Genomic DNA, 26,291 nt, shown 5'->3' with positions numbered 1-26,291 from the left:
AACCCCTTCCAAGGCCAGGGCCCATAGTTTGTAAGGAGGAGGCTGGCCTGCAGGTCCCTCCAGGAGCCTAGGGCACAAAAGCTTCCATGACAGGAACCTTGTTTAATAAAATGTCTTAAATCATTTGCCAGTGCTCTACTACCGCTGCTGCTCCTCTTTCAATATTCCTTATCTGGGGGAATCTTTTTTTAAACAAAACTTCTATAATATTCGGGAAAATCAGTCCTACTAATCTGCCAGTGCAGGAATTATTTTGACAATTTACTGCTACCAGTACATATATATATACTTAAGTTGAAGAATTTATGTGGATACAATTTTTTTCATTACAACTTCATTTTATATTATTAAATAAACTGCAACTTTGTAGAAAAATTGTAAACATTTTTTTACAAATTAACGTTTCCTTGGCGCTACCATCTATTATATCCATTACTGCATTTTTTCTTTAGGGGCAATAGGAAACTGCTCCAATAAGGTGTTTTAGCAACCTATATAAAATATCTTCTTTTCTCTTTTTCCTTCTATACATTTTCCCTCTATTTCTATCAGTATTCTTTCTCTTGGTGCAGGCCTATACACATTTTCTTGAACAAATCTTAGTAATATTTTGTTCAGATTAGTCCAGTTAAATTATTCTCTTTTTCCATGGTGATATTGTTTAAAAAAATAACCTCTTTTAGCTGCACCTCATAGACAGGCTGCTCTCTGACGTTCCAGGAAGCAATACACAGCAACAGGAAAATAACTGAAGTCCCCACACTAATCCCCTTGCGTATCCTATTTTATCTAATGCACTGAGCCGCTGCTAAAGCATCACTCGTCAACTAGAATCGGAAGATATGACCAGATGCAGAAAATACCATTCTGTACAAGAAGGTCCAACTCATGTTTAGGTCACCATGTTGATCACTGTGGGCATCGTCTGCTGCCTAGTATTGGGGAGTCTACCTTTTGTTTGTTTATCCTGCCCATCTCAATGCAGCTGCTCATTTTACTCACTTAGTGATGGAACAAAATCCAGGTATGTGTCTTACCTTTCTGAATGCAATTTAAATTCTTAATTAGGTTTGAAACGTGTATCAAATCAATATATATATATATATATATATATTAAATCAATTTACACAGGCTGTTTATGTGCCAAAGGATTAACTTGTGAGCGCATGGTAATCTGATTTCAAAGAAAGAACTGAAATACCGTCTGCACTATATGCAGGCTACATAATTAACAGAAGAGCAAAGGATAGAGAGAAAGTAATTAATAATAATGTATTTATATAATACAGAAAAACAAACTATATAAAAATTTTGTGATAAATCTAGGAAGGAGGTAAAAGCTTCCTTGAAAGAATTTGGAAGAGGCAATATTGAATATCTAAATGCCCATTTAATGTGTCAATCGCTAGATAAACAAGGATTTTTTAAAAAAAAATTCTGTATCTTCTTTCTTTAATAATATCTATTAAAAAAAATATTGGAAATCTAGGATATGCGCTTTTTATATAACTAAAGTATATTAAAAAGTAAAAATGGTTTAAAAAAATGATGATATAACCCAACATGCATTTTATATATTGTGGAAACTATGAAGGCTTTCACAATGATTAACATGTTTCATATTTTCTTATTCAACTTTGTGATTTATGCATGGGTGTTACTGTGACCTTTGGTTTCACAAACATATGATATCGTTAAATCTTTATGAATCACTAGATAAACATGGATTTTAAAAAATAAATAAAAATTCTGTAATTCTTTCGTTAATAAAAACTACATATTAAAAAAATATTGAAAACCTAGGATATGCACTTTTTATATAACTATATTAAAAAGTAAAAATGGTAAAAAAATTAATGATATAACCCAACATGCATTTTATATGTTGTGTAACCTATGAAGGCTTTAACAATGATTATTGTTATTTATTTTTTTTATATATAGCGCCTTCAAATTCTGTAGTGCTGTACGATGGATTAACGTGTTTCATATTTTCTTATTTATCTTTGTGCCTTATGCATTGGTGTTACTATGTCCTTTGGTTTCAAAAACAGAAATAGAAACAGAATATTTTAACCATTATCATTAATTTTAGATTAGTTGTGTACATAACAACTTTCTCACAGCATTTAGAATAATAATTAGTGAATTAGATTGTAATACTTGTTATTGTTCATCAGAGGTTTTCTGAATCTTTACATATATTTGGTTAACGTATTATTTAATTATATAATGTTCTTACATTTTATATCATCTTCTTTTTAATATTAAAGGGTAAAAATAAACACTTATCAAAAAGATACAATTTCTTATAAAAAATGAAAAAATAGATAAAAAGTTAAACAGAATTTTTTTTATTTTTTTTTTAAAAACACAGAATTAATTTTAAGGTGCTGTACCAGATATTGCAAATGTAACACTTTTATAACTAACTGTAGAAATGGACTTCATTCCTAGTGCTGTTAAATGTCCAACCCCTTCCCAGAAACAATTCTTTAATCATGTAAAATGTTGTCTCATTCAGACAAAGCAGGCTTTGGTAGGCTGTTCCCTAGAAACTGAAAAGCTTTTTAAAAGTTAAAATCAGAGGAAAGAAAACAACAAGAACTCATTATTTGCTTATCATTGTAGACAGTGCACCTAATGTGTGAACAGCACCCTTAAGTGAAATTATCAAATCCAAATTGTGCTTTCTCTTGGTGTTCCACCATGCTGTGGTTTTGTTTATTTTCACAAGTGCTCTTCTTCCTTTACATGTTATGGGTATAATTCAGTGCCTATAGCTTGCCTCTGTGTTTTAAAGCCCTGAAACTTTACTGGGTGGGGTGATATAATACAGCTTGACACAGACAATAAAATTGCTGAGTTCGGAGACACGTAAGAAAAATCTTTCTTTCAAATGGCCAGTTCCTTATTGAGTAAAGTATGGGCACATGCTTCATCACAGTGGTGATTTGAGTGAGTGAATATACCAAGAGTTCCACTTTGAAGTATATAAAAGGTAATAATTTGTCCTTTGTTCCTGAAAGACTACGAATAGCAGTGGGCACATGTAAGGACACTGGGTGCCGGATCAGGTAGGAGTCTCGATACAGGGGCAGGTTCAGAGCATGGCTGTAGGCCACTTTAGTCTTTCTCTTGGGCACCACCTATAGCTGTTCTGAGCACAAGCAGGATATAAATTTGGGGTGACAAGCTCAGTGCAGGTAGGAAACTGGAAGCGCACTGGCAAGGCAATAGGTTGGAGCACAGCTAGAAGCCCTCTGGCAGGGCGTACGGCTGGAGGCCCTCTGGCAGGGCACATGGCAGGAGCACGGCTGGAGGTCCTCTGGCAGGGCACACAGTAGGAGCATGGCTGGAGGCCCTCTGGCAGGGCACATGGCAGGAGCATGGCTTGGAAGCCCTCTGGCAGGACACACGGTTTGGAAGCTCTCTGGCAGGGCACACGGCTTGGAAGCCCTCTGGCAGGGCACACGGCTTGGAGGGTAGGCAAGTCAGGGACATGCCGGGGTCTGATACACAAGTCAGGATCGAGAACGTAGCCAAGGTCATACACAGGAATACATTTGCAACACCACTGGCGACCACCACTGGGGACTTTATGGTAGTGTATAGAGGGAAAGGGGTGACAAGTCTTGCTTATTCTGTAGTTCTTTAAACATGGCCACTGATATTCATTGATCCCTTTATGTAAGCCCTTTATTGGTTGTCTTGTTTATTTTGTATCTGTCTGTTTTATTTCCCTCCTTTGATTCATACAGGATAAAAAGGCTATATGTTTCCCTAATAAACAATTGCCTTTTACTCCCTCTAAACCTTAACTTATAGTTCAGAAATCCTCACATATCACTTCTGCTTATTCCTTGAACAGCACACTGTACCACCTTTTAGCTCCTCCTGTTAGTCTAAAGGTACAACTTCAATAGGTTGGTGTAAGATAACAATCAATATTGGGGAGCACACACATGTTTCAAAGTCACCCTGTGGTTAGCCTGATGCAACCAGAAAAGCAAATGGAAACACCATCACCATTCAGTAACATTGTCAGTTTTATGGTGTTAGTAAAGCAAAATACAACTCTTAATCTCCTGAAGGCAATTGTGCCTTCATGAATAAAAATATTATATATTCATGTCCAACATGTTATGTGCAGTTAATCTACTTTAAGTATATCCACCATTGAATGCTGGGTGAACAGGTCACATGGGCATGCAACAACCACTAAGCCCATTAAAGATCATGCTATGGGAATTAAAAAAAAATGTGATGACTTAATTTATTAATTACTCAAAGATCAAGAACAGCAGGATAGGTACTTAGTATAAATAAGACTTCTGTTAATTCTAATTGCTGTGAGTCTCTGGCTATTTTGGCATCTAGCCCACGTACATGACATTCATTCCCAAGAGCTTATACATCAGCTGCATTTCAAATTGTGCCACACTTAATGTTGATGTTAGTACTTTTGCTTATATACTTCATTTAAAATTCCATTGAATACAAATACACATTTTAACACGGGTATATTGTCCAAACAAAATCTGTTGTCCAATATGTTTCCATTTGATAAAACGTTTGTATGCAATATTAACCTTATGAAAGGGTTGTATATACTTGAATTCAGTCAAACGATGATGTGATATATATATATATATATATATATATATATGATGTGTATGTACACTAAATGACCAAAAATATGTTGACACTGTCCATCAAACTTATATGAGCTTATTGGACTTCCCATTCCAAAACAACAGGCATTAATATGGAGTTTCCTTTCCTCCTCTGTGGCTTTCCACAAGATCTTGGAGTGAGTGAATTTGTGCCTATTCCGCCAAAAGGTATTGTGAGGTCAAGTATTGAGGTGTTCAATGAGGTTAAGGTCAGGGCTCTGTGGCGGCCACTTGAGTTCCTCCATACTAAACTTGTCAAACCATGTTTCTATGGAATTTGCCTTATGTCATGCTGGAACAGGACAATGCCTTCCCCAAACTGATGCCACAAAGTTGGAAGCATACAATTGTCAAAAATGTCTTTGTATGCTGGGCCTAGCCCAAAACCTAAACACAGACCCAGACAATTATCCCTCCTTTACTAAACCTTATGGTAGGCACTATTCTCCTGCCAAACCCAGATTCGCCCATCAGACTGTGAAGCGTGATTCATCATTCCAGTGAACACATTTCCACTACTCCAGAGCCCTGTGATGGTGTACCTTACAGTTGTCCCTTTATGATTTCTCCTATTTAGTGATGGGAGTTATGATGTACTTTAGAGCATAACTCCCATAATTATATAATGAACAAGACATTGGCAGTGGTACAGTAAATCCACATTTACTAATCCACTCTCACTTTCACTCTATGTTTTCGTACCTTTCCTCTGTCACTTTTTTTGTGACTTTTCCGGCTACAGCTCCTTTTCCTCCTCCTCTTCGTTCCTCTTCATCTGTGTCCTTCCGGTGCAGTGAGCACGGAAGGCAGTGGGCGTGGCTTTAGTGTTGTCCACCGGGATATGACAGAAGATCCCGGCGCACAGCAGCAGTTGCTGCACGCATCACAAGGGAGCAGGATTGGAGGTCTGCATTAACTGACTGCTCCCTTGATTGACTTTAAACTGGTTAGAGGAAGATCCTTGATCTCCCCAAATGAGCCTGCTCCTCTAGTAGCGGACATTACTGTCCGTATGTAGAAGGGTGTCGGCATGGTGGCACCCCCCCTGATGAGCGGCACTCGGGGTGGATCGCCCCACCCCCTAGGTATGCTACTGCATCCAACTAATTTTAACACAACATAAATACAAAATGCAAATACAAAATGCAGTTATTAAACAGTAAACAGTGTGTCAAAAACGATTCAGACAAGTTTTTTCCGTTTTTTGGCAATTCTTTTTTGGTCAACAAATTTCTTTCCCTACCCATTCAGTTTGGCTGAAAATTCAGTAAGGCCACTTTTAATTTAGGAACAAAATTTTTCTGGTGTCCACATCACTCTCTCACACTCATTCTCATTCATTCTCTCATGTTTCCCTAATGTCACTGCCAACCACATACACATTTCCACGAATATAACCCGGCAGAAACTTTACGCCAAAATGGCGGCACTTGCAGTTACGTCCTCTTACCCCCAGTTGGGGAGAGGACATCAATGAAAGCGCCACTATATTGCTCTTAGTTCAAGTTAGTGCTGCATGTTCTTCACAAACAATTCAATGTTAGTTTCATCAAGTTGCTCTTGGAAAGACTTCAGGTGTGCAGAATTTTTTTTTATAAGCAGAGGCTTCCACCAAGGTGTGCTGCCATGGACTCCATGCCTGTTCTATGTTTTGCATATGGTAGGTGTCACATGTGCCCCTCGGGGCTCCGGTGACCTTAGTCTGCCTGTCCCTCCCACAAACCCTGGGACTCGGCTACCCGCAGGCATCCATCCTCTGCCTCACTCACCTCTGCCCAGCATGCAGGATGATCCTCCTCCCAAGATCAGTCTGCAGTGAACGCTGTCCCAGAGCGAGTCAGAGGACACCTCGCTACTAAAGTTTGTAGGCAGCAGTCACGCTCTCATAGGGCTCAGTGAGGTGATTGGTGAGGATTTAGAAATCCAGAAATTAATTCCACTGATACCCTGAAGTGTATCATGTAATTCTTGGCTTGTTTTTGACCTACTGTTGCTTGATGATTTGGTACTTTGCATCCAGCTTCGTGTATGGCCCCGGCTAGTCTGCTTACCTGCGCCGTGTTTGACCTTGCCTTATCTGTTGACCAGCTTTGGATTCCATGCTGATTTTGGAAATCTCTAATTAACCGAATTGTGCCCCAAACCAAAGTTCTCTACTAACTATTAGATTTGCTTGGTCTGCCAGCCTACTCAAGGACTACTGTCTATTTCTACCTATACCAGAGCCTCCTCACTGTTGGGATTGCCTAGCCCCTGTTTGCAGCACTTGGGGTAAACCACTTGCTGTAGCTTTACAGGGTGAAGATATTCTGTGGTGAGTGCCCAGGAAGAGTAGCCACAGTACTAAATCATCTCCATTTACAAATAATATGTCTAACTATGGACTGATGAATATGTCCACTCTGATTGTAGGTTTTATGAGATTTCTTTTTTGTGAGGCGTAGTTCATATCAGCAGATGCTTCTAGAGAATACCAGACTCAATACATTTGAGTGTTTTAGCTCCAACACACACCTCCAATCCTGTTTCATTGACTGGACTCCAGTTTTGCTAACTCCTGTCTCCAAGTAGCTATTGCTGAAGTCATTAGCCTAGGGGTTCACATACTTTCTCCAACCCACACTGTTAATGTTTAAGTGATGCATGCAATATGAACAAGAACGATACAGTAATTTGAACTTTAAAAAAGGTTCACTCAGGAATCTGATTTTTTTTACATGTCTCATTTGAGGTACAATATTTCAATTTAACCCCATAAACTATATTTTAGACTAGGATAATTTTCCTTGGGGCATTTGATGTGTTTTGTGCAGCTGATTCCACATCATCCAAATTTATGGATGGATACGCATTTTTCAAATCCACCTACAAATTTTTCCATTCTTTTTTTTTGCGAATATGTGGCAAAACCTGATTTGTATTCATCAACACCCCTTGACTATAGCAAAATCCCACATGCACATTTATGCAATGCTTTTTGGACATTGCAGGGTAAAAATTGGAACATGCTCATCACTGTTATCAAGAGTATTGTCATGGTTTTTTTTCTTTAGATGTTCTGTTGGGGATTGTAGTCTACCCAATCTCGTACACCGCTTGACTGCACTAAGGAGAGACTCTGAATCATTCCAATTCATTGAGTTTTTCCCAGGGCTTGCCTCAGTAACTTTCCAAATGGGGATGAATCAAATTTTACAGAATGATCGTAAATTAAATGCAAAGCCCAGACTTTGAAGGACAGTCAATACAATACAAAGTTGAGTCTGTCTATTTCTCTTGATTTACACAAACTGTACATTTTCCCATCTTTTTTTGTGAGGTTTTCTAAAAAACTGTATGGTTTTAGACCATATGGGCAAAAAAGGTCTGGGAGATAATCTAATCAAGACAATGTGTATTCCTTATCTTAGTGGCATCTGTATCCTTTTGTATTATGAATCCCTTTACTGCCCCTGTTATCTCTGGGATGCAGATTAAGGGGGCAGTTTGTATCCCAATATCTTCTTTTATGTTAATGTGTGTTTTGCTGGATATATCCAGCCGTCTGTGTCTAAAATAAATTAGTTCTCCTCTTGTTGTACCTAAAGGCTAGTCTTGCCTGGTTATTTGGGTACTGGATAGCGATATCCCTTTAGTTTGCTTGGGGATATTGCCGAAGAATTGCTGGGAATTATTGTCCTGAAGGGAGAAGTCGCACTTGGCGGAGAGGGACAACCTGAGGTCCCTGGTCGGTCCGTCACAACGTCATTCCCCATTGATAATCTTGATGGTAGATTTACCATAAGCTTTATTTGCTTACCATGAAGGAATTCCCAAGCACCTGGAGCCTGATAATTTTTACTTTGCTGAGTGATTTATCTCCATATGGATTTCAATATCTGTTGTATTATTTCCAAAATATTACCTTAATATAGGGAAGGACTTGTAATGTTCAGCATACGGGTTGCAAGTACAGCCAAGTTACAAGAGGCTCAGTTGCTTGAGACATATGTGCCTAAATACATGCACAGTGTGAATTACCAAGTAATATCCAAATATATTTACAGAAAGGGAATGTATAAAAAGCCAGTTAAAGGAGAACAGAATGGGTTCAGTCGGGATGTAAATGTTGTGGTTGAAACTTTAGGCACCCTGGTGGATACATGTCGAATGGTAGCATACAAAAACCACTTCAAGTAGTCTCCCAAAATGATTAAGACGGAGAAGTCCAGTGGGTACTTACTCTGTAGGTGGATCATAAATGTAAGATAGGGAGGATTCAATGGTAACAACATTTAAATCACATCTCTCTAGGCAAGGCTACAATTGGCACACACGTTGGCAGTCCCACATTGTGATGTATAAAGCTTTTTTTAAAATTTGAAGGTATTATCTGAGGTTCTAGTTGCGTGACATACCTATTTGAATTGTATGATAACATGTTTATTCCTTGTTTACTTAAGCAGAGAAGTAATTTGCGATGATCCTGAAATGACTTCAACACCAGTGAATATCCCAGTAGACACATTTAAACTTCGCATTGAGAAAACTTCAATTAAATGGGTACAAGGAGAAGCTTTCCACCTTCTTTCCAACCTAGAGTTTTTGTGGATGCCCTACAACTCTGTGGTGAGACTAAGCATGATCACATTACAAGGGCTGAATAAACTTCAGGAGTTAAGATTGGATGGCAATGCCCTGACCTCTTTCCCATGGGAAGCTCTTGCCAATACTCCTCACCTAAGGCTGCTGGATTTGCACAACAATGAACTCTCCACTGTACCTAAAGATGCAGCCCGTTACATGAAGAACATTACATATTTAGATTTTTCCAGCAACAAACTCATTACCCTTCCCCAGGAACTTATTACATCCTGGCTGAATCTTCACTCGGCTTCATACCTCTCTAATGACCATTCTACACTTATTCTTGGTAAGTAATCATTTCAATGGGAATTCTGTGGTGATTGTATTCCTGTAATTTCTGATTCTCTCTTAGGTGGAGCACTTTCAAATGTCAAGGGTATTAAAAATTGGACAGGTGTCATGTTAACACTTTTGCTGTACTTTTGGGGAGATGTAGCAGTTCAGATACGCAAGTATAGGTTGTACATGAGACCAACCAGTCTTTTACATATGGCCTAGGATATAGTAGAATAAAAAATTCTGATTTGATTTAATTATACTAGTATAAAAATGGCACATACTGTAGAACAGCATGCTAAAAAGGCTGTTTATACAAGGTTTGAATTGGCAGCATACTTGGGGAAAAGCAATCCAGTTTTCCCCAAGTATAACAAAGTTTACATTTATACCATTTACAGTGGCACGAAAAAGTAAGAAAACCTGTGGAGTTACCAGCATTTATGTATACATTTGTCTTAAATTATGATATGATCTTCACACCACTACGTATGGAAAAAGTGGGCAACGCATACAAACATGCAAACATCATCTCAATCAGGAAGTATGGTGGCGGGAGCATCTTGATTTTAGGCTGCTTTGCTGCCTCGGGGCCTGGGCAGCTTGACATCATCAAGGGGACAATGAATTGCCAAGTTCATTAAGGTATCAAACAAGATAATGTAAGGGTGGACGTTTACCAACTGAAGTTCTGTAGAAGCGATATAATTCAGCAGGACAATTACTCTAAATATGAAAGTAAATCTACTACAAAATGCCTTAAAAAATAAAATCCACCTCTTGGAGTGGCCCAGAGGCCAGATCTTAAACAATTAGAGATGCTGTGGAATGACCTGAAGAAAGCCGGTCACACCAGACACCCTAAGAATATGGCCAAGCTTAACCAGTTCTGCAAAGAGGAATGGTCTAAAAGCTACCAGTAGTGCTTGTTTGAGGTCATTGCTGCCGAAGCAGGTTCAATCAGTTATTAAATTCAAAGGTTCACTTACATTTCCCACTAGCACTGTGAATGGGTTTTTTTTTTGTTTTTTTTTTAATTATCTTTTATAGAAAAAGGACAAGAAAAATACATACAACATATACAGGGCCGGCCCTATAATGGGACAGACTGGGGCAATTGCCCCAGGCGGCACTTTAGAAGGGGCGGCCCCAAGCGCTTTTTTTTTTTTTTTTTTTTTGAAGCGGAGGAGAGAGAGAGAGAGGGGCACCGAGTGGTTTTCGCTTACCCGCTCGGCGCCCCTCTCTCTCTCTCCTCTGCGGCGAGTCTCCCTGTTCGGTCCTGGTGCCGGCTTGTAATGCAGAGCGCCGGAAGTGACGTCAATTTCCGGCGCTCAGCATTACAAGCCGGCACCGTGGCAGAGCAGGGAGACTGTTTAAAGGTAAGTACCGGGGGGGGGGGTCATAGATTATGGCGTCGGCGAAGTTTAAAATGCCCCCCCCCCGGCGTCGGCGGGGGGGGCGGCATTTTAAACTTCACCCCCCCGGCGTCGGCGGGGGGGGCGGCGTTTTAAACTTCGCCCCAGGCGGTGTTAAGTCTTCGGCCGGCCCTGAACATATATACTAACAATCAGTAATTCGATTTATAAAAACCACTAAAATATTGCTTCCAACACATAATACTACAGTTTAAACTTCAGAGATGGAGCTAGGGAAGAAAAGAAGCACTGTGAATGTTTAATGGATGGGTTCAATAAAATCATGAAAGATTATGATTGTTTGTGTGTTATTAGCTTAAGCACATTGTATTTCTCTATACTTAAATTAGATGTAGAACAATATGAACAATTAATGCAGAAAACGAGGTAATTCCAAATTTACGTTTTCTTGTCACTGTATATTTTATAAGTATATCACCCTAGCAGTAAAGGGAAGAGGTAATATATTTATTCTGTAGATTTCATCTTATAGCAATCTTCAGTAATACATATTACATGTATTTAGAGATTGCTAGGAGATTCCATAGCACTATTACAATTGTGGGAAAAAAGAAAAATAACATAGGTCAAAACATGTAAGCAAGAAATCCACCACGTTTTAGTAGGTTCTGGGTGTTTCTTGGGAATTAATTTCTAAGAATATGCTCAGAGTCAGGGCTTCACAATCAGTATTGTGCATTCACTGGTCCCTTGAAATGTCCAGTTATGGATGGGCATCCAGTGTCATTGTGCATGTCCAAAACATGGGGCAACTTGCCTTTTACATGGGGTCAAAGATCTGGGCCATGACCAGACCCCTGCAATGCTCAGTTTGTCCATCTGTATGGCTGGCCAACCCACCTCTAATACATTCGGCAAATACAAATATAAATGACACCTTGTTCAACTTCCAGTGTGGAAAAAGTATATGCCTTTGATAAAGATATGTACTTTCCTTATGTAAGACCCTCCCTTACACACATTTATTGGCTGGTTCTAGTTCCTGTCCAATCAAACTGCATAACAGTCAGCAACGTGTTTCTGCTATATTTGTATGCATCTGCTAAAACATATATAGCAGTAATTTAGTCTGAATTATGCATTATTTCTCTAATTTTTAGAATCCAGAATAACAGCCTTATGTTGAACGTTTTTTGTCATATAACTGTGTTCTTGTACGAACGCTCTTCTCTATAACATTTGAAAAACACATAGAACATTGGCATCTTTACAGACAGATCTATATTTATTTTATGTTCGCAGGTCTTCAGGACAACCCTTGGCTGTGTGATTGCCGCTTGTATGAAATGGTTCACTTTTTGAACTTCAAGTCTCCCTCAGTAGCATTCATAGAGCCCCGACTTAAATGCTTTTCCCCCCCGAGTCTCGCTGGTGTGCTTTTTAGCCAGGTGGAGTTGAAAAAATGTCAAAGCCCAGTGATACACACATCCGTGGAAAAATTTAAGACGATGGTTGGCAGCACAGTGTTACTGAAGTGTGGCACTATGGGTATTCCCATCCCCGTTCTTAGCTGGAGGAGAAGCGATGGCTGTCAAATTAATGGAACAGGTCAGTTATGGAAATATACATGTCAGGAATTGTATACATTAATTCCCATATAATATACAGTGTGACGGCCCTTGGTTAATTAGTGCCATCCATAACAGTTATTGCGACCATCTGGGGTTAAATAATGCCATGTCTAATCAGTTACCGTTTTTATGATGTATTCCATTTCTATATGTGTGCTGTGTATTATCTATACTCCGTTCCCCTTCCCGTCTTACCCCATCCGTGTACCACCTGCCCTGCCCACAGACTTTGGCTCTTGTAGCCCAGATTTGCTAGTGTGCTTGGGATCATTGTCCTGTTGCATGACCCAAGCTTTTCAGCTAAGCTTTAGCTGTTGGACAAATGGCCTCACATTTGACTCTAGAATACATTGGTATAGAGAGGAGTTCATGTCGACTCGCTGACTGCAATGTTCCCAGGTCCTGTGGCTGCAAAACATGCCCAGATCATCACCCCTCCAACACCGTCCTTGACAGTTGGTATGAAGTGTTTGTGCCGATATGCTGTGTTTGGTGTTTTCCAAATATGACTGCTTATGGCCAAACATCTCCACTTTGGTTTTGTCTGCTCAAAGGATATTGTTCCAGAAGTCTTGTGGTTTCTTCCGATGCAATATTGCAAACGAGCTGTGCTGCCATGCTCTTTTTACAGAAGAGGCTTTCTCCTGGCAGCCCTTCCAAACAAACCATACATACTTACTAACTTTAACATTTAACATGCTGAGGCCTGTAGAGTCTGAGATGTAGCTCTTGGGTTTTTTGCAACTACTCTGAGCATTGCATTGTCTGACCTTGGGGTTCATTTGCTGGGAACTCAACTCCTGAGAAGATTGGCAAAAGTCCTGAATGTTTTCCACTTTTTCCCTGTAGAATTATGGACTTTAAATTGTTTGGAAATGGCCCTATAACCCTTCCCAGGTTGATGGGCAGCAACAATTGCTTCTCTAAGATCATTGCTGATGCCTTTTCTCCTTGGCATTGTGTTAACACACACCTGACTGCTCCAGGCGAACAAACTGCTAAAAGTGCGCCTTTTGTAGAGGTGATCACACTTGCTGATGATCAGTTAACCAAGGGCATTTGATTAGCAGTGTATGTCTGCTACGTAGCATCTTAATTCCTATGCATGCAGTAAGGGTGTACTTTAGGCGAATATTCGTGTACATTGTTCGTGTTTGTTTTTTGCCGTTTTTTGTAGAAGGGGTTAATACGAGGTTAACGCGGTACGCACTACGCAGCAGCTTTGGCGCCAGGATTTTAAAGGTCTGTACGATCAACTCTACTGGTCGCCGGTAGGTCGCATCTGCACTTCATTGGTTGATGGTAGAGGAGCCCCCTGCTGGTGACCAATCGAGTCGCTCATACAGACTTTTAAAATCCTGGTGCCGAAACTCGTACGCTCCAGGAGTTAAATGTCTGTACGAGTGAAATGTCTGTACTGACGGTGAAACTCCACCCGGGCTCCTGCTCCAGGAGTTAAAGGCCCATACAAACGACCAGTAGAGTCGCTCATACAGACCTTTAACTCCTGACCATTGGTCACCCTGGTCCAAGAGTTGAAGGTCTGTACGAACAACTCTACTGGTTGCCGTCAGGGAGCTCCTCTGCCAGCAACCAATGAAGTGCAGTTGCCAAAGGATGCCCCTGCCGGCGACCAATAGAGTCGCTCGCATGGCCCTTTAACACCTGACGGCCAACTTACGGATTTCCGCTCCCATCAACCCCTGCGATGCTGCGTAAGCTAGATGGGGAAGGGACCAGGGAGATTAGTAAACAAAGACGAATACGAAGATTCTTCATGTTGTATGTGTTCCTCTTCGTATTCGTTTTGCCACCGCCATGTTTGTTTCTTCGGTATTCGGGCGGAACAACGAAAACGCACCCTTCGTGTTCGTTTTCATGTTGGCCCGAATACGAATGCACAAGTCTAATTATTACTACATGTTCTATTCCTATTACCCTAAAGCCTGCCTCACTTTGCTGATGTTTCTTACGGTTTGATACCAAAACAGGAGTCTCCTCCCCAATTTGAATTACTGTTTATTAGGTTGGTAAAGCTAAGGGGCTTTGCCTTCAGGGTCATAGGCCCCTCATAGAGTTTAGCTGTCCCCACCCCTCTGTTTGCCAGAATATGAATGCACAAGTCTAATCTAAACATATTTTGTTGCAAGCAATTTTTGTCATTGCTGCAATATAGCTTATTGAACAACTTAACATGCCAACGGGGCTGGAGAAAGGATTTTTGTCTCCCCCTTGGCTCCCATCAGGTATTCCACTCTTGGGAGCAGAGTCATGTGAGAGCAGCACAGTCAGGGAAGACTTCCATCCTGTGGTGGCTTCCCACGTTCTCTTCTTTTCGGTCCTGTATCATCGAACAACTTAACATGCCAACGGGGCTGGAGAAAGGATTTTTGTCTCCCCCTTGGCTCCCATCAGGTATTCCACTCTTGGGAGCAGAGTCATGTGAGAGCAGCACAGTCAGGGAAGACTTCCATCCTGTGGTGGCTTCCCACGTTCTCTTCTTTTCGGTCCTGTATCATCTGGCTTGAGTTGACGATTGCGGCCTTTAGTGCAGCTGCACCACACAAGATGGCCGCAAGTTTCCTGTTCGCAAATTCACTAATGCCAACTTGCATTAATACTAGCAAAAAAGAAAAAAGGAGATGCAAGTGTTTGTGAGTTAGAGAATTTGTGAACTGCCTGCATTTTCAAATTTGCTATTTGCCTGTGACTTAGATGACCCCTTTCATGGGTCGACAAATGGAAGATTGCGGACTTTAGGGATCATCTCAGGAGGTGACCTTTTTTCCTTACTGGTGGGTGCCTGGATCAACATCATCCCCTCCTACTAGGGAGACTCAGGTCTCAGAGGACAAGGATGGTGGGAGGAAGAGGGGACTTTATTTATTTTTACCTTTCTGACTACAATAGGCAGAGGATGGTGAGGGTAGGATTAATTACTTAAGTTAACTCTCATGCCATTGGGAACAAGATGGAGGTGAGAAGGCTCCATAGCTGGTAGGGGTCTTAGAAAATGTAACTCCCATATCCATAATAGCAGGAGATGGAGGTATAAAGTGGCATATAACCCCCATATTTATTTCATTATCCTCTCCCCCAAAAAAGTGATGGTGGCAATTGTCGGACCCCTCTTGGTTAATAGCGGGTACTTGTGTATTTATTTATAATAAATGAGATACACCGATCAGCCATAATATTACTATCACTGAATAACACTGATAATCTTTTTATCATAGCACTTGTCAGTGGATGGGATATTTTAAACTTTTTTCAGGGGATCTATTTAATGCTAAATCTCGCTTTATTTCCAATTCTTACCAGAATAGCTTCTAGGGCCATTTTCCAAGGTAGCAAGTTTCATCCTCAAAGTTGATGTGTTAGAAGCAAGGGCCAAATTGTGATGGCTAGACGACTGGAGCAATTAAAGAAGGTGGCCTGGTCTAATGAATCACGTTTTCTTTTACATCACGTGAATGGCTGCGTGTGTGTGTGCGTCACTTACCTGAAAAACACATGGCAGCAGGATGCACTATAGGAAGAAGTCAAGCAGGCAGAGGCAGTGTGATGCCTCGGACAATGTTCAGCTGGAAAACCTTGGGTCCTTCCTTTCATGTGTATGTTACATGTGACACGTACCACCTACCTAAGCATTGTTGCAGACCATGTAACCCTTTCATGGACACGGTATTCCCTGGTTGCATTGGCCTCTTTCAGCAGGACAATGCGCCCTGCCACAAAGCAAAAATGGTTCAGGAATGGTTTGCGGAATGCAACAATGAGTTCAAGGTGTTGGCTTGGTCACCAGAATTCCCTGATCGCAATCCAATCGAGCATCTGTGGGATGTGCTAGACAAACAAGTCCAGTCCATGGGGGTCCCACCTCACAATTTACAGGAGTTAAAGGATCTGCTGCTAAGACACCACAACACACCTTCAGAGGTCTAGTGGAGTCCATGGTCAGGGCTGTTTTGGCAGCAAAAGGGGGACCTTCACAATATTAGGCAAGTGGTCATAATGTTATGGCAGATCGGTGTATATGTAGCAAGGATTCTGGGTTTTCAGCTTATACATTATGACACACCGGTGAACGCATGCGAGTTCTATGTGAACTTTTGAAAAAATTTGTCGCAGGAATACGTTCACAGACAACTCACTACTTATTGAATCTGCAAGTGTTTTGCAAGTGTTAGTAGTCAATTGAGTTAAGGATTGCATGTTAATTACTAAATAGGCCCAAAAAACTATAAAACATACAAACTCCAAGAAGCTTCGCATTTTTACTTATGTATGCAATTACAGAGAATAGTATTATTTGGTGAATATTCAGCATTTCAGTCTACCCCAACCTCTCTCTTTATCTCTCCATCCTATAGTCATCCAAAATAATACAAAATGAAAAACAAAAATCCACATACTTTGAAATAAGGGAAGAGAGTAGAGGTGGCATTCTTCCATGTTGCTTTCCCCTAGTGCATTTCCCGGGTTATGATTCCTACCCCCCTTCATGGTTTGACCATTCTCAGGGCCGGCCTTTGGGGTGTGCGACCTGTGCGACCGCACAGGGCGCCACACTCCAGGGGGCGCCGCCGCCGGGTCCTCCCCCGCCGCCGCTGCCGCCGCCAAGGGGTCCTCCGCCGCCGCCGCCGCGGGGTCCTCCTCCGCTGCCGCCGCCGCGGGGTCCTCCTCCTCCGCCGCCCCCTCCGCCGCCCCCTCTGCACCTAAATGAAAACGTTGTTTTTTTTGTTGTTGGTTTTTTTAACTTTATTTAACATTATCCATGTTAAATAAAGTTAAAAAAACCAACAACAAAAAAAACAACGTTTTCATTTAGGTGCAGAGGGGGCGGCGGAGGAGGAGGACCCAGTGGCGGCGGGGGAGGACCCGGCGGCGGCGGCGGCGCCCCCTGGAGTGTGGCGCCCTGTGCGGTTTGAAGGGGCAGAGGGGGGGTAGTTTGAAGGGGCAGAGGGGGGGTAGTTTGAAGGGGCAGAGGGGGGGTAGTTTGAAGGGGCAGAGGGGGGGTAGTTTGAAGGGGCAGGGGGGGTAGTTTGAAGGGGCAGGGGGGGTAGTTTGAAGGGGCAGAGGGGGGGGTAGTTTGAAGGGGCAGAGGGGGGGGTAGTTTGAAGGGGCAGAGGGGGGGTAGTTTGAAGGGGCAGAGGGGGGGGTAGTTTGAAGGGGCAGAGGGGGGGGTAGTTTGAAGGGGCAGAGGGGGGTAGTGAGGGGGGGCGCCAGAGGAGTAGTTCGCACAGGGCGCCGGAACACCTAAGGCCGGCTCTGACCATTCTCACCATTGATTGGCTGTTTTAAGCATTAAATACAATGAGAGCTCTTTTGGTACGTATGCACTGGGGGTCTTCATTTAACCTACAACATATTACTGAACCAGGGCTAGAGCTTGTTACCATTATGTATAGAACCTGCCAGATGAACAAATGCCTGCACAGAAAATAGCTGGGGCTGGTGGGGAAAGGGGCATTTGTAAGGGGGGGCACCACATATATTTGACATGACCTCTCAACTACCTTATGCATTAAAGTGCAAATGATGGCTGTAGTGTCCCTTTAAGGAATATATGAGTGCTTCAATCCAAAGCAACACAACTGTCAAATATGTCAATATATGAGCTGGAGATTTTGATCTGAATTTTTTTAACTTGTTTTTTCTGTTGTTCTTTGTAGTTCAGCAGGAAATATTAAGTGATGGAATGAGCTGGTCCATTTTAAAGTTACCAACTGTGTCCTCTAAAGATACTGGAGAGTATATATGTAAAGCAAAAAACATTCTGGGCATGACGGAGGCCTTTATCTCTGTACTAGTCACAGACACAAACACCACAGATGAACCCAATGACAATGGTATGTAGATGGAAAAGTAGTGGTATTCAGACTGGAAAATACAATTGTTTTTTCAACATACTTTTCTATTTTTTTCCATTAGACAGGTATCTTTTAACAGAAATCAGCCAAGACAAGCAGAAATATAGAACAAATAGCAACAATGACGCTCTTAAAAAGAATGTTCAGAATATGAATCCAGTTTCAGGTACAGACATGAGATCTCAAATCTCACCAACTAAGGCACCCGGAAGTGAATGGTTAGTAAGAGGTGTGAAGGTAATTGGAGATACAGACCACAGTGTGTCTTTGGCATGGAAAGCACCCCTTGCCAAAAATGTTACCATTTTTAGCGTCCTCTATGCAATATTTGGAAAAACAGAGATGAAAAGGATTAATGTTGACCCTGGTAAGACTAAGATCACAATAGATGGATTGATCCCTCAAACCAAGTACATTGCCTGTGTCTCTGTAAAAGGTATAATACCTAGAAAGGAGCAATGTATTATCTTTTCCACAGATGAAGCTGCCACTGCAGGTGGAACCCAAAAACTGATCAATGTTGTGGTTATTAGTGTGGCCTGTATTATAGCTGTACCTCTAACCTTGGTGGTCTGCTGTGGTGCTTTAAAAAGAAGATGCAAAAAAGGCTTGGGACGTAAATCAAGGGACATACAGGACTCTTATGTGACATTCGAGAGTCTGTCTGCAACAGCCAAAACAAAGGTGACTGACGAGGAATATCTGACTAGAAACAATCTTGATGAATCTAACAGACTGTTATCGGCCCGTTCAAGTGTGGATTCTGAGGCAATACCAAAAGCAGGACAGCCAAATGAGTTCTTTTGTTAATGCAGTTAATCTAAATTTTATGAGTAGCAGTACCATTGTGATTGTTTCTGTCAAACATATATTCTTAACTACAAAATGTGCCAGCTCAGTACTTCTATGGAGATATTGTCAACGTACGCCATAGTGCTACAGCAATGCTCCTGGATAATAAAATTGTCTGTTATAGTACTGTTATAGAGATTGAAAGAGAGAGATGCGAGAGAGAGATGGGGATAAGAGAGAGAGAGAGAGATGGGGATGAGAGAGAGAGAGATGGAGGATGAGAGAGAGATGGAGGATGAGATAGAGAGAGAGAGAGAGAGAGAGAGAGGGAGAGAGAAAGAGATGGAGGAGAGAGAAAGAGAGATGGAGGAGAGAGAAAGAGTTGGAGGAGATGGGAAGAGAGAAAGAGAGATGGGGTTAGAGAGAGAGAACGATAGGGAGAAAGGGAGAGAGAGAGATGAGAAGAGAAAGAGGGATAGGGGGAGAGAGATAAAGATGGGGAGAAAGGGAGAGAGAGAGATAGAAAAAGAGAGAGAGATATAGGGGGTAAAGAGATATGGGGGAGAGAGAAAGAGAGATATATGGGCTCCTTCCAGGACTTCTTTCTGGTTTCTTAGTTAATGTTCCTTTTATTTTCTTTCTTACAATTTGAACCCATTTGTTTGTGCATATGAATCTAGGTTACCGGCTGCGCCTTTTTTTCTTTTTTCTCTCTGGCGACAACTTTGCTCTCTCTCCGCGTCAACTGGTTTGTCCGCATAGCTGTATGTTTTTACATATTTGGTCTGGTAACATGTTTACTGTTTGTTATTACCTTTACCTGTATTGCTTTCTCCATATGCAAAGTTATACAAAAAAATGAAAAAGATATCAATAAAAATATAAATTAAAAAAGAGAGAGATATATGGGCAAGGGAGATAGAGAGAGAGAGAGAGAGAGAGATTCGGAAATATGATGGGGAAAGAGAGATTGCCTCATGGTTTCTGTTTGTTAGGCCACACCCACTTTTCTTAATAGCCTCTGAACCCAGCTAACCCCTCCCCTTCTATCAGGCTGTGGCTATAATTGCTGAGCTGATTCAGTTGCTCGTTGCCCTATTGTGTCTGGCTGATGTTCCTGTTTCTTGTATACAGATTCCTTACTGTGGGTACCTCTCCATTCATCCAGAGGTCCAGTGAATTCTCTTGGGCTACTACTTCCTTATTAGTACGACATAAGTACATAGTTAAGAAATAAGGAAGCTTTGTCAAACACTAACTTACATCCACCAAGCAAGCCTAAAAACTTGTTTTTCCCACAGAAATCCTATAGTGCAGAAGATATATATGCAAATCACGTTACCAACAACTTTTTGCCTCTAAATCCACTTTACACATGGATCTCTTCGAGCTCACATCTATTGCGCTAGACAGCTTTTAAACAAACTAAAAGGACAATAGGTGAAGTGCAATATCTTACAACCAATATGTACCGTGGCAGAATGCCTCACAACCTTGTTCCAACATCACTGAAGAGCATATCACTTGTGATTTATTTTTGTTAACTATCTGTTTCCCCCAGCTGTTCGCCCTTACACCGTGATTATCAGCATCTCTTAGACTTTTACAGGTTTCGGCGCGAGAGCGTGCCAAATAACCACTGAATAAAGGTTAAGCCCAGCTGGTTGGGCGCTCTCCCTGTACTAGACAGCGGCAGGTAGGTGCATCACCTATTGGTCGCTCACAGGTACGCATTGCCCTGAGTGGTCATCAGAGACAAGCCCTCAGAACACCATGTAGGGATGGAGAAGTAGCTCCCATTGGTGGCTACTCCTGCCAGCCCGTATGTCCTTTATAATATCTTCAACAAACGTCCAGGCCTCGGATGAGAACTCCATGCCTCGGATGGTGATCTTCTGTCTCCTCCACTATGCGGACAAACACAAAACTGCTGGAGGATTGTGATGGAAACCTCCATCACTGGGACCACTGGCGAGGCCTGACTGCCAGCCTCCTCCCTATTGACTATGGGCCCTGACTTTGTAAAGACTTCTGTGTCACCCCCAGCAGTATCATCTCATCACTGGCTGAGGGGATTATCTCCGGCAAACAGCCAGGATCTGCAACCAGGGAGTGACCACCATTGCTTCAGTTTAATGTTGTATAAATCAGTCTCCCCCCTTTTGTATTGTTAATCTCGTTACTGCCCCTGTTGTCTCTGGGAGATTAAGAGGGCGGTTTGTGCCCCAATATCTTATTTTATGTAAATGTGTGTTTTGCTGGATATATCCAGCCCTGTGTGTCTAAAATAAATCAGTCTTCGCTTGGTTTTACCCTGAGTCTAGGCTGTTGACTGGGGAACCGGGGAAAGTGTGTTGTCCCAGGCTAAGGGAGCACAATTCAGCGGAGGTAGTCGGTCAGACTAGCCAGCTCCGTGACAGGGATATCATTCACAGCGTAGCATCAGTTACCGAAACAGACCACTGTTACTTTTCCAAGATTACTCAGTGGCGGTGACAGCGAAATGCCAGGCTTTCACACCCGGCTGTAACATGCTTTATCAAAAGAAAGTCAAGTTTGCCCTATTCTACCCAGCTAGACTCCGCATTCAACAACAGGGCAAGATGTGTTGGTTCGACGATCTGGAAGAGGCAAAACAATATCTAGAATTTCTCCAGGAATGAAATCAGCCTATCTGGTTTGCTGGGAGGAACGTTACAAGATTTGTGTGGTGATGCTGACTTCTCCGTCAGTAAGACACTGGTTATACTTGGACATGTATCTATAAAAGTTACTGTGACGAAACGGCCATTGTTGGTAAATACGCCAGTCCCCACTACACAGCATGTTGTTTCCTGGGGCCTACATAACCCAGTCAAGCGCCGCTCAGTCTTGACGCACTTAAAAAAGTTGAAAGCTAACATCTTTCTGCAAGAAACCCACCTATCTGACACAGAACATGCAAAATTGTAAGCTTCTTGAATTGATAGGTGTATCTACTCTTCTTTCAACTCAAAATGCAGGGATGTGGCAATATTCCAAAAACATCTCCCTTATAAGATAGAGATGGACTCTGAGGGCAGATATGAAATTGTTCGGTGTAAAATAGAAAACTCATCTTTGCTGTTGTGCACTTCGGCTTTACTGCAAGCAATAGATTATGACATCGATATTACTACTGGTTTTATAGTAGGGGCCTATCATCTTCAGAAACACTTCTCGAAACACAAACTGAGATTCCTAGACTTTTTCATTCTGTTAGCCCTAAAATGTATTCTAACTACCTGGCTGCTTTCATATCCTCCCTCTCTGACATTGTGCAGAACAAAATTGCACCAATTTTTGATGATAGAGTGGACATCGGCACAAAGATCACAATGGCGCAAAATGGCACATGGAAACCTTTTTTTATGACGCTTGACATACAGACGCGACATTCGATCCAAATGAGCTTCCAATATACGGAATGGTGGAATGTCAAACAACTCCATCAAGGGGCAACGCCTGACAGTTGGAGGACCTGTGAAAGGCAGGTCTGGTATGGCTGTACTCAGGACCTCTTGAGGGTTGAGGTGTTTTCTGCAGGTGGCCGGGACCCGGATGCAACTTCGCCAAGGTATTTCTTGAAGGAGACAGTAATTTTATTAAAAGTTCTGTATTTTGTTTATTTGGTATATGTCACAGAAGCCTCCGTGCCATTGGCCCATGGAGCGTACTGAGTACCAGCCTCTTCCCTGCAGACTATGGGCCCTGGTACAGAGTGCCAGGTTTCCCACAGTACCAGAGACTCTAAAGACTGTGGAGCTCAGACAGATTTGGGGTCCCTGCATTTTGGGAGGGAGTTTATGTGTGGTTCTTGTTTTCCCTGTTGTATCCCTAGTGTATAACATTCCCTTTTGCCTGACCAAGTCCTGACAGTAATCCTCTGGAACTGTTTCTCGGCTAGGACCCGAGCAATTGCACGCAGACTTTAACTCCTTATAACCTGGACACCATGGACTCCACCGGAATGCTATTTTGTGGAGTTGGGGTACAGGTGGTGGGGTGCGGACCAGGGGCTTGGTGGCCTGAGTATGGTGCCGGGCTGCCTGGGCAGGGCAGAGATATGTTAATGTGATTTATGGCCCTTTCATTGTTGGACTGTATATAAGGCTGTGTCTTCCCAATAAGGAGTTGTTGTTGTTCACCTGGACATTAGTCTCGTCTAATGCTTCAGGGGTTCGCTATATTACTCATTGTCCTTTTCAGGACAATTATAGTGCTGTATTTAGCTACGCCTCGGCGGGCTACGGTGCTATTACATCAAGGATGCCAGGCCCTGATCCCTTCCTTGCAGTATCGTCTGACACTGGAAGCTGTTAAACCTTGCAGGTCCGGGAGGAAGCAACGAACAAAGTAGTTCCTGTTTTACCTCAATACGAGTCTCGTCTTGTTATTAGGGTAAGCCTCTGTCCTGCCCTTATCAGGGCAGTAAAGCACTGTATTGCTATACCTCTGTATATTACAGTGCCACAGAGGTTCCTGAAGAGCTATGATTCCTGCTGTCTCTGGCGCTAGTCCTGCCTGAAGGTAGAAGTTTCATGTTCCCGGTGGCCATGGGGAGAAGGAAGCAACGTCTGCGGGGGTACCCAGTCAGGATACAGGTCGTTCCCGTCACATTGGTGGCAGCTGTGGGATGCTTCCTTCCAAAGGAAATGTCCAAACCCCCACCGGGACTAACCGGCCTGATGACTGTGGAGATGCGACAGCGGCAGCTGTGGCGGAGGAAATACGCCGGTGTCATGAACGGGTGTGGCGAAGAAGTTTCACAACAGACTGCAGAGAAGGTTGGCAATCTACGGAACCACACAATCTGAAGAAGCAATCTGGAGGACGGTGAAAGAGATGGACAGGCAGCTCACCTGGGACCCGGATCTACGGAGTACGGCTGGAATGGAGAGCCCTGATTCGGCTAGACCTGTGGGAAGATGCCATGGAAAACTGGTACAGCTGCTGAGGCCGGCTGTGCCATCTTCCGGACCCTCTGTCAGCAGCTGTGGAGGGAGGACAGAGGGTCCGGAAGATGGCACAGCCGGCCCATCTACCCAAAGGCAGTGGGAGCACCCGGGAGATGGCACAGCTAGCCAGTCTCCTCAGCGGCAGCTCACATGGCCGGGAGTGGAGGAACCTGTTCTCCCTCTCCAGTAGCAGATCCCAAATCAAGGAGCTGAGGATATCGACCTCCCTCCACAGAGGCTGACAGAGGGTCTGGAAGATGGCACAGCCGGCCCATCTTACCAGAGGCAGCGGGAGCACCAGAGAGGGGATGCAGGTAGCCGGGAGATGGCACAGCCGGCCAGTCTCCCCAGCGGCGGCTTACAAGCCCAGACGCATAGGAACCAGTCCGGAGCGACAGATCTCAATTCAGGGAGCTAAGGAAATTGTCCTCCCTCCCCAACGGCAGGCGGACTCAACAGATCCCTTAGAACTAGCTGAAGCGCTGGCAACAGGACAGAGCGCCGCTGGCCTCTGCCCCTCAGCGGCAACCGCTCCAGGATTCCAGGGAGGTGCGGCCCCGGCCCATCATCCCAGGGACTGCCGGAGGGAGAGTATGCAGGCAGCATCACTCCCCAGCGGCTGAGTACACTCCCGGGAGAAGTGGCAGTCAGCATTTTTCTCCATTGGCCGGTATGTTCAATTGGGCTAGGGGACCAGTTGGGACTGGATGGACTGACTAATTTCGGAGGCAACCCGTCTGGGGTCCCCTCTTGTGTTAGTTTCTTTGCAATAGGGGACTCATGGACTTCTAGATGGGAACTGCATTTTGGGAGCGCTCTCTGCTTCCTAGAAGTGCCAATCCCCCCCCCGGCTTACTAATGCACCCCCAGACTCCCTGGTGTCTAGCGGGGCCGGCCAGTGGACGTCTGTGTGATGCGCAGAAGCAAGTATGACAGCGGAAGTGCCTGCATACGCGTAGACAACCTCCACTGCCAGCACTTCCGCCGGGGCTTCTTTGGTGGAGCACGGGAAGGTTATGTCATGCCAGTGCCATAGAAGCCTTGGTGGAAGTGCCGACAGAGGAGGTTGTCTATGCGCACCACGTAGACGTCCACAGCTGCTGGAGAGGAGGATCCAGGTCCCCTACAGTATTCCCTGATGGTATTAGCCTCTTTTAGCACAAAAATGGTCCCTGCCACAAAGCAAAATGACTCAGGAATGGTTTTAGGAAAACAATGAGCTCAAGGTGCCGCTTTGGCCTTCAAATCTCAATTCAATCAAGCATCAGTGGGATGTGCTGAACAAACAAGTCTGGCCCATGGAGGTCCTACCTCACAACTTAATGGAGTCCATACCTCAACAGGTCAAGGCTGTTTTGGAGGCAGAACAAGGACCTAGACAATATTAGGCAGGTGGTCATAACGTAAGGCAAGAGATGAAATACTAGAGCATGAGAGACAGAAATAAATAAAATAAATGGGTTAGACCTGGAAAAAAAGGAGAGGGGCAGATGGACAAAAGGAAAACACAGAACAACATAAAAGATGTATATAGCAAAGCTGCAAAAAAATTATCTATGCATGCTGTGAAATAAGGAACAGAGTCTGTATGAGGATTGGCAAGCATAACACCTTGTCTTACAAAATAAAACAGCTGACACTGAACCGTAAATACATTTATTTAACAAAGAACAAAAAAACACTGCAGAGCCACTTTTTCTATCAAGTCCAACAATCAACCAGAGTAGAGGTCAATACTCAAGCATTTGTTTTTAGTTCATGAGGAAATAAATGCCCCATATCTTCTGCTATTAGTTTATCTGGCATTACGTCAACTAGAATCACTATAAAATAGAATTTAGAGATAAACACATAGGGGAAAAAAATACATATTTTGTACATTTGTATAATACTCACTGTCATAACAAGGAAAAAATCTTTGAGTACTATACCTGAGATCTTACAGTAAACATCCTTATGGAGTACTGTCCATCTACTTGGTACTATGATGATTTATTCCAGAACTTGTTATCTTCACAACAGATTGTGATTTCTTGTACATCAAAACACAGAGTATTCCCCATGG

At 42.8% G+C, this 26,291-nt stretch overlaps 2 protein-coding genes across 2 annotated transcripts in view; both read left to right on the top strand.

Annotated features, from left to right (window-relative positions):
* Positions 1-26,291, top strand: part of NDUFV1 (NADH:ubiquinone oxidoreductase core subunit V1) — a 587,185-nt gene that overhangs the window by 393,248 nt on the left and 167,646 nt on the right. The gene's annotated exons all lie outside the window — the stretch shown is intronic.
* On the top strand, positions 903-19,323 carry LRIT1 (leucine rich repeat, Ig-like and transmembrane domains 1). The gene is made up of 5 exons (XM_053450576.1): positions 903-1,024; positions 9,122-9,588; positions 12,257-12,562; positions 18,261-18,441; positions 18,524-19,323. The coding sequence occupies exons 1-5, from the start codon at positions 903-905 to the stop codon at positions 19,266-19,268; spliced, it is 1,821 nt and encodes a 606-aa protein (XP_053306551.1). The 3' UTR covers positions 19,269-19,323.

This window comes from Spea bombifrons, chromosome 11 (genome assembly GCF_027358695.1).
Source record: "Spea bombifrons isolate aSpeBom1 chromosome 11, aSpeBom1.2.pri, whole genome shotgun sequence".
Taxonomy (NCBI): Eukaryota; Metazoa; Chordata; class Amphibia; order Anura; family Pelobatidae; genus Spea; species Spea bombifrons.
The sequence above is the reverse complement of the archived record's forward strand: the minus strand, read 5'-3'. Positions and strand labels throughout refer to the sequence as shown.